Source organism: Gouania willdenowi, chromosome 21 (assembly GCF_900634775.1).
Source record: "Gouania willdenowi chromosome 21, fGouWil2.1, whole genome shotgun sequence".
Taxonomy (NCBI): domain Eukaryota; kingdom Metazoa; phylum Chordata; class Actinopteri; order Blenniiformes; family Gobiesocidae; genus Gouania; species Gouania willdenowi.
In genome coordinates, this window is record NC_041064.1 from 1,374,977 (window position 1) to 1,391,067 (window position 16,091).

Consider the following 16,091-nt stretch of genomic DNA (forward strand, 5'->3'; position numbering starts at 1 on the left):
CAGTGGGCACAATGCAATTCATCAAATCTGGAAATATTTACAGTGACTGTTTTAGCACCGGACAATAATACGACTGACAATTAGTTGCAAACACACGCAGAGATCAGCTGCAGTAAATGTTGACACAAAACACAGCAGAGATGGAAAAAAGCTCCAGTGAACCTTTCTAGTTTAAAAAATAATTCAAATAAAACAATAGTCAATATTAACAGCCACTGAATAAGAAAATAAAGTGAGCAAAGTGTGTGTGTGTGTGTGTGTGTGTGTGTGTGTGTGTGTGTGTGTGTGTGTGTGTGTAAAAGCTGCACACTCATGGCGGTGTGTGTACAGTCTGGTGACGCTGTGGTGGAGAGAGGATGCTGTGCGCTATGGACGCGTCGCTCCAGTGATGCTTTGATCATCAAACTCTGGAAGGAGCATTAAGTGATCAGATGTGTAATTTACACAGTGATGGCACAATGTTCACATATGAGAGTGTGATGACTCAGCGCTACTCAGGAGGTCAGACCTGCTGGATGATGGTCAGTAGATCATCTTCAAATGTTGCTGATCCACTGATTGACAGACTGTGTAGCTGTATTAACTCAGATCAATAGTAGATCAATAGGACGGTTTCTGTCCTAATCTGACTGTTTTTCATGGACTGATCAGAACTAAGTTACAGGACCTGATGGAACACCCACATTAAATTAGGGAGAAAAAATAAAACAAAAATAAGAAAAAACATAATTCTTTGTTTATTTAGTTTTTCTACATTATTAAATGTTTGTGCAGCAGACAGAGACGTCTATATGTCTCCAATTTAACTTCCTCAAATGTCTGTGTGCTTCTGTGCACTCACGTTTCCACATTGAACGAGCAAAACACTCATTTAAATAGGGGCGGTCTCTACCACTTCTGCACGTGCACTAATCATTGCTGCAATCAGGTGAGGAAACTTTAGTGAAGCAACTGGTTTACCACCCTTTATTTCAGATCTTTGTGAATCCGCCCCTCAGTGTTTTACCTCCTTCAAAATAATGATCCAAAATATATCTAATAATGTAAACATCTTTATTAAAAGTTTTTGTGCAAATTATTACCACTTGAGTTCAAATTTTAAATTAATACAAAAAAATCTCATAATTTTTTTGAATACAACACTGAAGATGTTTCTGTGACCCTAATATTTGTTTGTGACCCACAGATTGAGAAGCCTCACTCTAAAGCTCGGTGTTCTGTCGTGTGTGAAGTGGCTGTGGGACATAAACGTGTTTCTGTAGGTTTAGAGCAGGACTGTACTGGTCTCTGTTCACTGGTTTCTCACTGGGTGTACAGTAGTGAACTGGTTTAGTTGTATAGTTTTGACCCTGGTCCAGTCTGGTCCTGGACTGTGACAGAAACCTCAACCCTTAATTTAAACCTGTTTCCTTGCTTTGGTAGAGTCAGAGCTCAGACTGTCACACATCTGTCTTCCAGATGTCACATATAGTTATTCTTCCTGATGTATTTTCTTTATTTTCATGGTGAAACTTCATCTGTTCTTCTTATCGTCCCAGTAACAGCCCAGTCACTGCTCATTTCCTCCCAACATAATCTGAACATACTTCTTAAATCCAGTTAAAGGTCCAGCCACAGGGAGGGAGCTGATCTCCAGCCAATCAGATGCTGCAGCTTATTATTAATTAGGACACTTAAAATGTCCAAAATGTTTTGTTTTCCTATTGTTTCCATTTCACTTTTCATCTTCTCAGATAATCTCTGAAAGAAGTTGGTAAATTTATCATGACTTGCACAATTTAATTTAAAAAGAAGCATACTTATTGATTATTAGCCATTAATGGTACATTTATGTTTTCATATAATTGGGCCAATAACGATTATACCCTTTAGCCCCGCCCCTTTACATTTTGACCTTGCTCAGCCAGCGCTGCTAAATGCTAAGCTAACCAAACATGTGATTGGTTCACAGTCTCAGAGGAAGAAACACATTTACTAACACAATAGAGGTCGACCTATATATCGGGCCAATATATGGACTTTTCAATATCAGCCATTGGACGATTTAATTTTAAAAAATTGTATTTAATTTTATTGTTTATTTAGCACTGTACAGTAGCCATTAAAGGAAAAAGAAACAACATAAAAAACATCCATTTGAATGTATGAATATACAACAACAACAAAAGTCATAATAATAGTAGCATGTGCATGGGAGAGGTAGGTACAAATAAAAAGCTGATATACTATAATATCCCATTGTATCCTTAATAGGATAAGTTTTTTTGTTTTACTTGGTTGTGTACGGGTATATTTAAAGTTCAATAAATGTTTGTTTATTTATTTAATAATTTATCAACAATTGTCTTTCATAACCAATGTGCTTTAAAAAAAGTATTTCAGCTTTAAATATTGGCCATCGGCTGATTTCTTTTTTTTTTAATCGGTATCTGGCTTGTGCTGTCTGGTGGCTGGTTGGTGGGCTGGGATGGGGGGCTTCACCCCATTGGAGATCTGATTGGTCAGGAGGCGGGGCTTTAGCACTCGCTAAAATTCTACCCAGAGCAAAACCTGCTGCTGACCAGGTTAGCCGTTCAACATTAGTTACCATAGCGATTAAGCTCCAGTGAGCTTTGTAGTCCAGCACACACTGATAAAATCCTGGAAGTTAGCGCAATAAGAGGTGATCTAGATTCATAGTATAGGCCCATGACCAACAATACACAATACACAACATGATACACAACACAACACACAACATGAGGTTTTTAACCTCAATGGGACTTTTCCTGGATAAATAAAGGTTAAATAAAATAAACACTACACAACATGATACACAACATGATACACAACACAACACACAATACACAACATGAGGTTTTTAACCTCAATGGGACTTTTTCTGGATAAATAAAGGTTAAATAAAATAAACACTACACAACACAACCCAGTATACAATCAACCAAAAACACAGAGACAAAAATACACAAAACAGGACTAAAATAATAGACAAAGAACAAAACTTTCTTTCAGTTGTGATAAAACTGTTGTGGTTTTTCTAAAGTCACTCGTAGCTTCACTTTAGATACAGTATAAACACACTGAGGATTTAAATGATGTTTATGTTGTGATGATTAAACAAACCACTTCCGGTTGTTTTATTTATGTATCAGACTTTATAACCCAGTGTTTCCTCAGCTTCAGCTTATTTACATTTGACAGTGATTTAATGTTGAATGTGCTTTAGTGTTTTCATGTGTGTTGTAAAGTTTGATTAGTTTAATACGTTTATTCTATCTGAGGCAGCGTAGCTGGTTAGTTCACTGACCGTCACTGACCGTCTGTCCCTCAGGTCATGGTGAGTGTCACTGTGGGGAGTGTAAATGTCACGCTGGCTTCATCGGAGACAACTGTAACTGTTCCACGGAGACGTCCAGCTGCCTGTCTGACGACGGACAGATGTGCAGCGGCAGAGGAAGCTGTGTGTGTGGACGCTGTGTCTGCAGCGAGCCTGGAGCGTTTGGAGACACGTGTGACAAATGTCCAACCTGCCCCGACGCCTGTGCCACCAAGAGGTACACACTTATATATACACACACACACACTTATATACACACACACACTTATATACACACACACACACACTTATATACACACACACACACTTATATACACACACACACTTATATACACACACACACACACTTATATACACACACACACACACTTATATACACACACACACACACTTATATACACACACACACACACTTATATACACACACACACTTATATACACACACACACACTTATATACACACACACACACACTTATATATGCATAATAATAGTGATTCTAAATGTTAAACTGTTATTACACAAAAAATAAAGTAAGATACAATAAAAAGTAGATATACAGTAAGTTATACAGACATGAATTATTCTGACTTCTTTTTAATTATTTATGTCATATAAAGATGTATGAGAACAGCATTAGTGTCATCATCCTCAATGATCAATGATTTACTGAATCTGATCAGGCTCATTGATTACGTTTTTATCAACTTAGTTTAAATTAACCTAATTTAAATGATCCTGATGACATCATTCTAGACGTAATAATTACTGTAAAAATAAATAAATGGAGACACGGAAGCATCAGTTATTTCACCACTAGGGGGCAGAATATTTGACATTATCAGAAGTTATCAATAATCTCTGGTATTGATGATCTCGTCCAGAACAACTTAATCCACAGATCTTGTGTAGATCTGATGATGTTTAATGAGGGGGTATTATTAGTAATATTCTATAGCACACTACAATGATGATACAACCTTATGTTGGTCTGTAAATACAGTAAATTAAAATAACTGCCTTGAATAAATTTGCTCTCACATCATGGCTGTATCAAACACCTTGAAATATGCCTCTGTCTCTTTAAGAAGCTCCTACCCGTTCTGACACGCCCCTTTCAGCACGCGGTCTGTGACATCATCACAACATTACCATCTCCTCCACACGCTTTGAAACTACTATTGATCTTTGGTGTATTTTAATTTGATCAATGATAAAGGATCTGCACTTTATCACTTTATGAACAATGACCACCAGGATATTGTGCATTGTCATAAATAAATAAATATGTCATTTTGAAGCTACATTTTGCCATTCAGTAATATATAATGAAACTATGTTGAATTAATTGCAAAACATTTTGAATCTATTGACAGCACTACTTAAAATCACATCATGTGTTTGATTGTCCAAACGTTTTAATTGTGATGAACGTTGTTTCTTCTTAGGGAGTGTGTAGAGTGTCGACTCTTTGACTCTGGACGACTCGCTGACAACCAGACATGTCAACGCCGCTGCAAGGACGAAATCATCACCGTGAAGACGCTCGGTGTGTACACCCACACACGCACACACACACACACACACATGCACACGCACACGCACACACACACACACACACACCCACACCCGCACCCGCACGCGCACACGCACACGCACACGCACACACACACACACACACCCACACACACACACACACCCGCACCCGCACCCGCACACGCACACACACACACACACACACACACACACACACCCGCACGCGCACGCGCACACGCACACGCACACACACACACACACACACACACACACACACACACACACACACCCACATCACACACACACACACACACACACACACACACACACACACACACACACACACACACACACACACACACACACACCACACACCGTTAAAGTCCTCGTACCCCTGCTGTAAAGACGAAATGATTTCAAACCAAAGCTGCTTTTGTGCTGTCATCTAAATGATGATGATGATGATGATGATCACGTTGATTTGGGAACAAAGGCGATAGAACAGAACTTTACCCAGAGTGATGTAGGGTAACACTGACACCTGCTGGTCAAGCAGGAGAATGAAGAAAAGTCAGAAACACCACCAAACTAAATGAACTGTGATGCTTTTAGTAGGTGTACTTTTATTTTGAAGGCACTGTTTGTATTGAGTGAATAAGAAATAAGCAGTGATGTGGAGAGTACAAATACACCTTTACACTGATATCTGAACTTTACCCCCAATGTTTAAAAACGGCCTTGTCACTTTAATTTTTTTAACGCTGTGGGAGGGAAAACAGCTGCGTTGCCAGGTTGTATTTTTCTCCTGTAGAAACACATACAGTAATTATGTTGTTTATTGGCCTCAGTTGTCCTCACATTGGAAGCAATAAAATAACATATTAAAATAATTGAATGGTTAAAAAGCCTTAGTGACTCTGGTTCAGCTTTAGTTCCTACAACTGAAATACGTCAGACATCGTCAACAATGGAATGTTGTGTCAAACAGGTTAAAATGATGTCACACACGTCCCTGTATCAGAGTAAAACAAACAAAGTGCAGGTATCAGTAATAACATTTTGTTTTAATAATCCGTTATGATCTGTTCTGAATGTGTGTGTGTTTATGTTTCAATGACTGCACCACTAATCCACTTACATTATCTACACGAGGTCAGACTAGACGTGAGATCTGATCACGATCACGTCAGAATTGATTAATAATACCATACGTCGTACATTCAGATCTCAGTGTACGAACAGTTGATAAATGAGCGTGTGTGTGTGTCTGCGCGTGTGTGTGTGTGTCTGCGCGTGTGTGTGTGTGTCTGTGTCTGTCTGTGTGTGTGTCTGTGTGTGTGTCTGTGTGTGCGTGTGTCTGTGTGCGTGTGTCTGTGTCTGTGTGTGTGTGTGTGCGCGTGTGTGCGTGTGTGCGCGTGTGTGCGTGTGCGCGTGTGTGCGTGTGCGTGTGTGTGCGTGTGTGTGTGTGCGTGTGTGTGCGTCTGTGTGTGTGCGTCTGTGTGCGCGTCTGTGTGTGCGTGTGTGTGTGTGCGTCTGTGTGTGTGTGTCTGTGTGTGTGTCTGCGTCTGTGTGTGTGCGTCTGTGTCTGCGTCTGTGTGTGTGCGTGTGTGTCTGCGTCTGTGTGTGTGTGTCTGTGTGTGTGCGTGTGTCTGTGTCTGTGTGTGTGTGCGTCTGTGTGTGTGCGTCTGTGTGCGCGTCTGTGTGTGCGTGTGTGTGTGTGCGTCTGTGTGTGTGTGTCTGTGTGTGTGTCTGCGTCTGTGTGTGTGCGTCTGTGTCTGCGTCTGTGTGTGTGCGTGTGTGTCTGCGTCTGTGTGTGTGTGTCTGTGTGTGTGCGTGTGTCTGTGTCTGTGTGTGTGTCTGTGTGTGTGTGTGTGTGTGTCTGTGCGTGCGTGTGTGTGTGTGTGTCTGTGTGTGCGTGTCTGCGTCTGTGTATGCGTGTGTGTGTGTCTGAGTCTGTGTGTGTCTGTGTCTGTGTGTGTGTGTCTGTGTGTGCGTGTGTATGCGTCTGTGTGTGTGTCTGTGCGTGTGCGTGTGTGTGTGTGTGTTGTAGGAAACAATGATCCTGGAGCTGTTCTGTGTCTCTATAAAACGGAGGACGACTGTGTGATGAAGTTCAGCTACTCAGAGCACGACAGTGGATTATCTGTCCTCACCGTGTTAGAGGAACCAGGTCAGTACTTTACTCCTCTTCCTCCTCTTCCTCCAACATGTAATCTGGTACTTAGTGTATGTTAACTCCAGCTCGATGTTGATGAAGCTAATGTTTCATGAGACCTTTAATTATGTTCAGCCTTTGATCTTGTTTGAACACAATCCTCAGAAGCACTTTCAGAAATATAGTAAGAGCTAAAACACACATAAAATACAGAAATTTGCAATAAAGGACAAAAAAGTACAAAATAATCATAACTATTACTTCATATTCACATCTTGTAACACAAAGTTATACTATCAAACAATCCTTAACATACACGAGGTGGCTAAATTTAGCTAAACAGAAAACTTTGAGAAAAAGCTGATTTTAAAAGATAGATTCTCGTTAGTATTAGCTTAACAAACACTTTGTAAAAGTAAATGCTTTGTTCTTACAACAGCCAGGTGTTTAAAAGTATAAAAACGTGTTTTTAACCTCAGAAAACACCCGTTTATTTGCCCCCGTCAATCTGTTGTCTAAAGTGCGCACCACAGAAGTACTTCAAAATATAAGCTTGGCACTACAGCATTAGCAGCAATGTGCATAAATCTTACAGGAAGTGGTTGTTTAAAGTAACTCCTGTTAAGCAGCTGGTTGTCACTAACCCTCAGTAGGACGGTGTGTGTTTCCTGTGTGACCTGTGCTGTCCCTCCGCAGAGTGTGGGGGGGGGTCCTGAGGCCCTGACGGTGCTGCTGGCGGTGGTGGGCAGCATCCTACTGGTGGGGCTGCTGCTGCTCGCCATCTGGAAACTCATCATCACCGTCCATGACCGCAGGGAGTTCGCTCGCTTCCAGAACGCTCGCTCACGGGCCCGATACGAGATGGTGAGTGGGTCACATGATCCACGTTTAACACACACACACGCTGGTTCACACTACTGTTGTGTTTCTGTGCGTGTTCAGGCTTCCAACCCCCTCTACAAACATCCCGTCTCTACTCACTTTGTGGAGACGGACTTCGACGTGTTGGGAAAGTCGTTTAACGGAGGCGTGCACTAAGCGACCAGCAGGGGGCGCGGCTGGTCCGGTCCAACGCGCTGATCCCTGGAGGAAGAGGTGGACTGTGTGTGCGTGTGCGTACGTGTGTGCGCGCACAGAGAAATTAACTGAAGCGCCTGGAGCATGTTCTTCTGCGCGCGTGTGTGTGTGTGTGTTGATGATGATGAAGAACTCGGACTGAAGAAGTTGTGTGCACTCTGCAGAGCAGCATCTGCTTGTATAGTTTTTTAATCTGAATCCATCACACCTTTCTCACCGATTTGGTACTAACCTTTACTACCAGCAGAGCTGTGTGTGTGTGTGCGTGTGTGTGTGTGTGAATGGATCCTTCAAACCTGAGGTTTTTTTCTTACTCTAAACGCTAAAAGCACGCGGTGGTGCTCGGTGTGATGATGCTTGTTGCGTTCTCAGTGGTGCTGGTGGTGAGATACGGTGGGGGCTGCGCTGCCCCCTGCTGTGACACACACAGTAGAATCCATCCAATCCTGAGCTGAACCAACAACCTTCTGCTCTGTGATGGACACGGGTTTAAACCTGCTAAATGGTAAGTGTTGTAGAGACAATGATTGTGATGAACTCATCTGTACAGGCTTATAATAAGAAATAAAAGGTTTACGATCACCTCTGAATCAATTATGACGGCTACGTTTTTCTTTGTCCACTTTTTGTCTCGTCATCCAACTGTGATTTTCCTGAGATGAAACGAAATAAAGACTGAGCAGGAAGCCTGTCGCTACTATTAATCAATAATTTAATTTATAGCTTTGGTTTGTCTTTATTTGGGTTTTTTTAATCAATAATTTGAAATAAACAGTGACCGTGTAACAGTTAAAGCAGTGTTTTTCATCTTTGGGGTCGCCTGGAATTTAAAAGGGGTCTTTTTTTAAATTATTGTTCTTTAAAGTACACAATCTGAAACAACTGTGTTCTACTTTTTCCCTTTCTCAAGTAAAATAAATACTGTATCTGAGCTGGCACGACTAATCCTGCTTCCTCTGTGTTTTTAGCACAATATAACAAACATGATCAAATACTCATTCTAGAAGGAAAATATAGACATTGGAGTCTTCAGAAATGTATGATATTAAAATGGGGTCATGATCCAAAAAATGCTGAGAATCACTGAGTTAAAGGCTGTGATGTAACTACCTGTAGTTCTACATGTGTCCACTGGGTGTCGCACTAACTTCCTCAGACTAAAGATTTGGGTCTTTTTCACTCCATCATGTGTTCACAACAGGTTTCATCACTGGTGATAATCCAGGTGATAAAAAGCTGTTCTCCAAACATTCAACCTGAGTCCAGGAACCACACCTACAGTATGTGAGCAGGTTTTCTTTCTGTAGGAATATAAAAATAAACGATTACAGACATTTTTCCTATTTAAAGTGCAAAAGTGTGACTCTGCAAATAGAACGCAAAAACAGACCGACGTCATGAATGAAACGGTATGCTTCGTACTTTGATAAATTTCATGACGTAAAGGTCCCACATTATATAAATGTCACTTTTTAAATGTTTTCTAACAGTAACTTGTGTCTCTATAACTTCCTTATGAAGCTCCAAAAGGTAAAATGTAGGACTCCTCCCTCCTTTTCCTCCCCATTCTGTGAAATGTGTGCCCAGACAGAAGGGTTTGTGTTTACTCTGTTTATGACATCGGAAGATGAATAACTCCTCCCTCTGTCTCTCCCACAGGGAGATTAGCTCCGCCCTCACTAACAGACGTGGTGAAGACAGGACGAGCCTCAGTTCTTTTCTGGTTGTTAGCAAAAGACCAGGGGTGGAAAGTAACAACATTTACTCTTGTTACTTTAATTGAGTAGCTTTTTTGTGTACTTGTACTTTCTAAAATCTGTTTTTTTTACTTTTACTTAAGTAAATTTTGTTTCAAGTAACAGTACTTTGCTACATTGGAAATAGATTCCATCGCAGAGTAAAATAAATCCCGCACCTGGACGTGAGTCTGTTACATTTGTGCTATTGATCCCTAGAGCTGTTGTTAGGATCAGCCAATAGAATGTGTATATGTCTATGGTCTGCTCTGTTGATTCACGTGACGTCACTCACATTGCTGCATCGCGACAAAGCAAGAGCGCTAAATTCAGATGGAAGTGAAACTTACTTCTCTCGCCAAGAGCTGGCGAAGGGCCTCATGCTCTCATAGTGGCCACACTACACGGGAAGGGGCGAAGCCTATGCAAACGCCACATGCCCGACAGTGACCAGGGACCATTGTCATGTTGTAGGCATGCCTCTGTGCTTTTCGCAAATGTATAGTGGTACTCAAGAAGGGGGAAACATTGGAGTTGTCGTCTCCGGCTTTCGTCGCCATCTTCTACTTCCGTGTTTACACCGGCTCTACTCGCAAGTTCCAGCTAGAGCCCATGTGACCGCTGCCTTTGACCAATCCTGCTGCCACCACAGACACTGCCCCCGTGACGTCATCAACAATTCATGTTGGCTAGCTGAATGCTCGTTTGATTGAATGAATCTTTTTCTTTAAGCAACCTTTTCTCAAGGGAAGAGCTGGATATTATGTGCTTTTCTGAGACTTGGCAGAAAGAGGAAGAGTTTATTCATCTAAATGAACTCTGCCCAGCTGGCTGCTCTGCTGTAGGGAAGCCCCGCCCCTGCCGCCGTAATGGTGGACTGGCTATTGTGCACACGGACGACTACACATGTAAAAAGTCTCAAGACATCGCTTCTTTTGAATCTCAGATGGTCAAGGTAGGTTCTTCAACTCCTCTCTCCTGTGTTGATCTACCGTCCTCCTGGCCCTGCTGCTGTCTTTTTAAAAGATTTCAGTGACTTCTTATCTTCTATGTTGGATTCTGTTTTAATCCTCTGGGATTTTAACCTTCATATTGATGACAGCTCATCTTGCTCTGCAATGGAACTGATTTGTTTGACCCTCTTATATTCATGGAGTGCTTCGATGTGGATGATTTCATTCAATGTTTTAACAATCATTATGTAACACTTTTGGATCAGGTGACTCCTGTTAAATCCAACTTGTCTACACAGAAAAAAGCGTACCCATGGATTTTTTTTAATTTTATTTATTTATTCAGTTTATTTCCGACATGGTTACATTCACTTTTTTTTTTTTTTTTTTTTTTTTTCTTTTTTGTACATGCCGAAAAAGGAGACGAGAGAAGCAGTTTGCTTATCCGGGTCCCGTCCCCTGTTTTACCATCGCAAATTTACATGGGTTTACATGTGTCTCTGGTCAAACATTCTTGATTTCTTCTGAACGTCCTTTTTTGTGTATTCTCATCTGTAGTCAGTGTTGTTCTCCTCTATCTTTGTTCGTGTTGGCCTTGTTCCCTGCCAGACGTTGTTAGCATTCCTCCAGTTCAAGAACAGTTCCTCTTTCGAAGGTGTTTGGAAGGTTCTTCCCTTTTCATCCACAATGTCACCTTGTTTTGTCTCTACATCAAGGTTAATCCAGCTGTTGTTAGTTCTATTGGCAGTGTTGTATTTTCCACTGTCTGATGATGGGATCAGATCCAACTTGTATAAACACATCACTACATCCCAGTTCACAAGCAAGGTAGTATTTTAATGTATTATATCTTAGTTCATAAGCTTGTTTCTAACTGCTGTTGTTAGTTTTATTGGCAGTGTTGTATTTTCCACTGTTAGATTTAACTTGTATAAACACATTATTATATCTTAGTTCATAAGCAAGGTAGTAATTTCATTGTATATTTAAAAAAAAAACGTGTTTCTAACTGCACATATGACAATAAACACTTTGAATTTAAATTTAATGTAATCCTTAATCACCCCACCACCTAGCAATTGAAATGAATAAATGACAGACCTTTTTTACTCTTGGTTTCCACATTTAATTCGGTCTCCGTAAAATAATCACAGTCTGAGTTTTGTTTCCAGTGTTTATATAGATCTGGGTCCATATCCATGATTACCATCAGTAGTGTTGTTGTTTAGGTGGATCCTTCGTATTTTCCCAAGTTGTCCATCGTTTTGATGAGAACTGGTTTTCCGTCCTCTTCTTCCTGGATGTAAATCCTGCAGTTTTTTGACCACGTCTTCACAATCTTTCCTTCTTTTTTTATTTGGCGTGCTTTCCATGCAATGCTTGCATTTTGTTTCGTCAGGTTTTCATTGATGTACACCTTCGTTCCCTTGAGTTTATTTCCTTGCTTGAGTATTTCTCCTTTGAATTTTATATTCGTGAAGGTTATTTTTACAGCTCTGGTATCATTTTTCTTTGGCAGGAGATGGCAGGAGTTGATGTTGTCAGGGTTCAGGACAATGTCCTTCGACTTCAGGAAGTCAATGACCTGTTGTTCAATCGATTTTGTTTCTTCGTCACTCCTGGGTTTTATCTTTAGGCCTGTGATGATGACATCTTTCTCTCTTTCCTTTTGTTCCAGCTGTTCAACCCTCGCGTTCAACAATTTTATCTCTTCAGCATTTCTTTCATTCTTTTCGTTCAGTACCTTTGCTTCACTTTGTAGGTTTTCCAGTGAGTTTTCCAGCGTCTTTTCCAACGACTTTATCTCGGCAGATAGGTTTTGTAGACCCTCGCGTATCATCTCCTTGACCTCTTCCAAACCCGAATTGGGTTCTGAAGGGCCTCCCTGCGGTTTTTTCACTATTTTCCTTCAGTCTTGGGCCCAATGTTTCAGGCTGTTCAGGCTGTTCAGCTGTAGCCAAGGTCGTGTTATCGGAGCAAAGGAAAATACGTCTGCTCTCTCCAAAGACCAGAGAAGATATATGCGTAGAAAGACTTGTGGAAATCCACAAACCTTGAAGTTCACAGACTATATCAAGGATCTTGTCATCATGCCAGATCTGTCTATATACATCAACTGGTAACACTGAATAAGAAAAATCCCAAAGTGTTGTTTGACAGTAAATTCTCTTGTATGTCCTGCTGCTCCAGTTATTCCTGTTTTTTTGTGAAGCTGAAGCCCTCCTCTTCTTCATCTGATGTTCTTCCTTGTAGGCTCTTTAAAAAAGTGTTTGAGGTAATTGGCCCTGTCTTACCAAAATGCGGCGCCCACATATTTAGGTGAAAAAGGGATAAACAGCAGGAGGAGAGGTGAGGGGGAAAAACGGTTTCCCTAAACAGAGAAGGCAGAGTAAAACCAGATCCTTCCAGGCTTTTAATGATCGTCCGCTCTCTCCGCGTTTGATTGTCTCTGTTGACTTTTCAAAAGCCAACTTAAACTCTTAACTAGCTATTTTGTGCTGCTATGATATTATGTTGTCCTGGCCCTTTTTTTATAATTAAGTACTGTTTTGTTTCTAAACTGTGTATTTTAGTGTATTTTTATTTTAACTGTTGTGAAGCACTTAGTGGCTTTTTGTCTACGAAAGGTTCTATACAAATAAATATTTACTTAATAAACACATTTCCAAAAGAGCTCATGGTGGTTCTGCTTCTTTTACACATTTATGTACATTTAAATTATAGGTAAAGCTTTTGTTCACAGGAGTAATTTCACCTCACAGCACAAGTCCAGTTCGGCCTTTAACGCACAGTGTGTTCTGAGATCAATGCCCAGGTCAGCACTAACCTGTTTAATGGCTTCATTAACAAAATGATTACGTCATCTCTCAGGAGGGCTTTTGCCCCTGTTTCTGCTGTCTGTGAGGATGAAGGACACGTCTGAACCTACTTTGATGCACAGTATTGTTATTGTGTGAATGAAAAACCTTTTGGAAATCAGTGTGAATCAGTTTCACCATACCTCATTTTGACACATGGTCTAATTATTGATAGTGTATATATTTTTGAGGACAAAGTCTAACCTCCACCTCGATTAATATATATATATATATCAGGACAACCACATTGTTTATCCTGTTTTAATTCTCCAGGGTTAATTCACAATCAGTGTTCTGACACACACACAGAGTTAGCAGGGAGGGCACCCACAGTCGACTTTCAGATAAGGGAAAAAAGAAAAAAAAAGATTTTATCTCACCAGACAAACTGTGCATTTGAGATTGTTTGGATGGTTGTGAAGTCTCCGTTGTGTATCAGCTGGGTCTCTTGTCTTTAAAGCTATCAGGTAACCCAGGTTGCAATCTACCGAAACCCTTGTCCACCGACGTTCACGTCTGCCATCCAATTCTGACACCAAAGTGTTATGGAAATCTTCGAGCGTACACTATATATCTGATGAAATAAATTCGAAATAGACCAAACTATAATTTGTGAATTTTATTCCAGAGCTCTGGCCTGGAAAATGGGTACAAATGAAAAGGTCTTGAAGGGGGAAAATGAGGAAAGTGGCAACACACAGTAAGAGCAAATATTTCTTATAGACTGGAGAAGAGAAAATGATCAGAAAGGCTTCTATTGGCTAATCACACCGAAGAGTGGACGGGAATACGTTTTTTCCAGCTCAGGACACACTTTACGAGATTATCTGCGTACTGACTCTAAGAGGGAATCTCTGTGGGAACAAGACATGTTCTGTGAACTTGTCTGAGAAACACTAGAGAAACAGAGTTCTGATAAATATACATATATATCTATATTGACATTTTACAAGAGTCTCAAAAATTCAAACAAAATTCAATCGCGCACTAATTTCTGGCTATTTTTGATTTTTAAAATGCAAAAATTTGACGCGCCAGCGCCCCCAAGTATGCCAAAATTGCATTACATGATAGGAAGTGCCAAAAAAATGAATTCATCGCAGAATCATGAAAATTGACACAGACGTAGACCATGACAAGATAAGTAAAAGAATATTAAGAAAAATACACAGAACGTGTAGAATCTTGAATTGAAAATTGCAAAATTGCTAGTTTTGCTCACGTATTTTATCGCATTTCTCCTAGGGCGTTTCACTGACGGGGTTCAAAATCGCTGGATATCATCTAGAGAAGTGGGACATCAAAAGACATCGACAGATTATTGATAACTTGCATTTTGGCCAAAACCTTTTGAAAACTTAATTTTGTTTTAAATGCTCCTATTTACACATACAAACTTTGATTTGTGTCAAATGTAAATCAGTTGTTAAACTCTCGACCCTAAACCAGCTCAATGAAATACAGAAATTGGCGCATCAGCGCCCCCTACAGAGTGAAAACAATTTAATATGGGGGAAAAAAATCTAAAATGTTTGGAATTTTTCACGAGCTTCTGTTTTGGCCTCTCCAACTCTCCATTTTGCGTTAATAGGAAATTTGCCAAATCTTGAAAATCGTCAGCTCAAACACAGGAAAGGCTTTTTATCGCCGCTTGCGGCTATATTTTGCTATTATTTACCTTCTTTCTTTCACCCCTGCTGCACACTGTGCACGTAAAGCTGAACACACTAATGCTATTTCACTACATGTCATAAAGTACTATTCAGTAGTAGTATATATGTATATATGTGACAAACAAACCTCATGTATCCTTGACAGTCGGGCTAACATCGTCGTTAACATGTTTTGCAAGTTTCTTTACATTATAGCCGTTAATGCTGTGGAGGTTGTGGACCCATCTGTTCAGAAGTTTTCCTAATTCCTCCTCATTTAATACTGCTCTGGTCTCCCGTGCACCTCGTCCTCCAGCAGTGCCTGATAAACCACTGTGCATCTTAACGCATTGTTCCTTTTTATAACAGCTACAGGTGTTGCAGCCAATTGATCAGCAGGTTTGCACAATGATTACAGGGCTGCCAAGTTTCAGAAAATGACAAGTGAGACTTTAGTGACATGATGCATTTTGGCGAAAAAGATTTGGCCTTTAACATGACTTTGTCCTGTTTTAACATTGATTTCTACCTTCAGAATGATGTCATCACCTCCATACCAGCAGCTCTCCCTGCACTGTGGCCTCCTAATGATAGTTTTAATCAACCACAAATTACAAATGAAAACTAACAAGAATTAATCCATTTATTAGTCAATATTTCATATCAACAACTGTCCATCATTTATCTGGGGACATGTCTCATGTTGTAGGTGTTTGTCACAGATGTTGATGATGACAGAGGCTCCCACTTAAAACACTGTGGCCCAAGGCAGTGCTACCTTTACCTCA

General features: G+C 40.5%; 1 protein-coding gene across 3 annotated transcripts in view; it reads left to right on the top strand.

Annotated features, from left to right (window-relative positions):
- Window positions 1–8,890, top strand: part of itgb5 (integrin, beta 5) — a 32,345-nt gene extending 23,455 nt beyond the window's left edge. For 2 of the 3 annotated variants that reach the window (XR_003672632.1, XR_003672633.1), the window contains exons 11-15: window positions 3,332–3,554; window positions 4,785–4,885; window positions 6,923–7,042; window positions 7,724–7,891; window positions 7,970–8,890. Coding sequence is in view for 1 of the 3 variants with exons in the window: in XM_028435559.1 (XP_028291360.1) it covers window positions 3,332–3,554; window positions 4,785–4,885; window positions 6,923–7,046; window positions 7,726–7,891; window positions 7,970–8,065 (710 nt within the window). In the remaining 2 variants the exon portion in view is untranslated. Of the gene's footprint in view, window positions 1–3,331; window positions 3,555–4,784; window positions 4,886–6,922; window positions 7,047–7,723; window positions 7,892–7,969 lie in introns of all 3 variants that reach the window. The other variant, XM_028435559.1, reaches the window with a different exon arrangement.
- The last annotated feature ends 7,201 nt before the right edge of the window (window positions 8,891–16,091 follow it).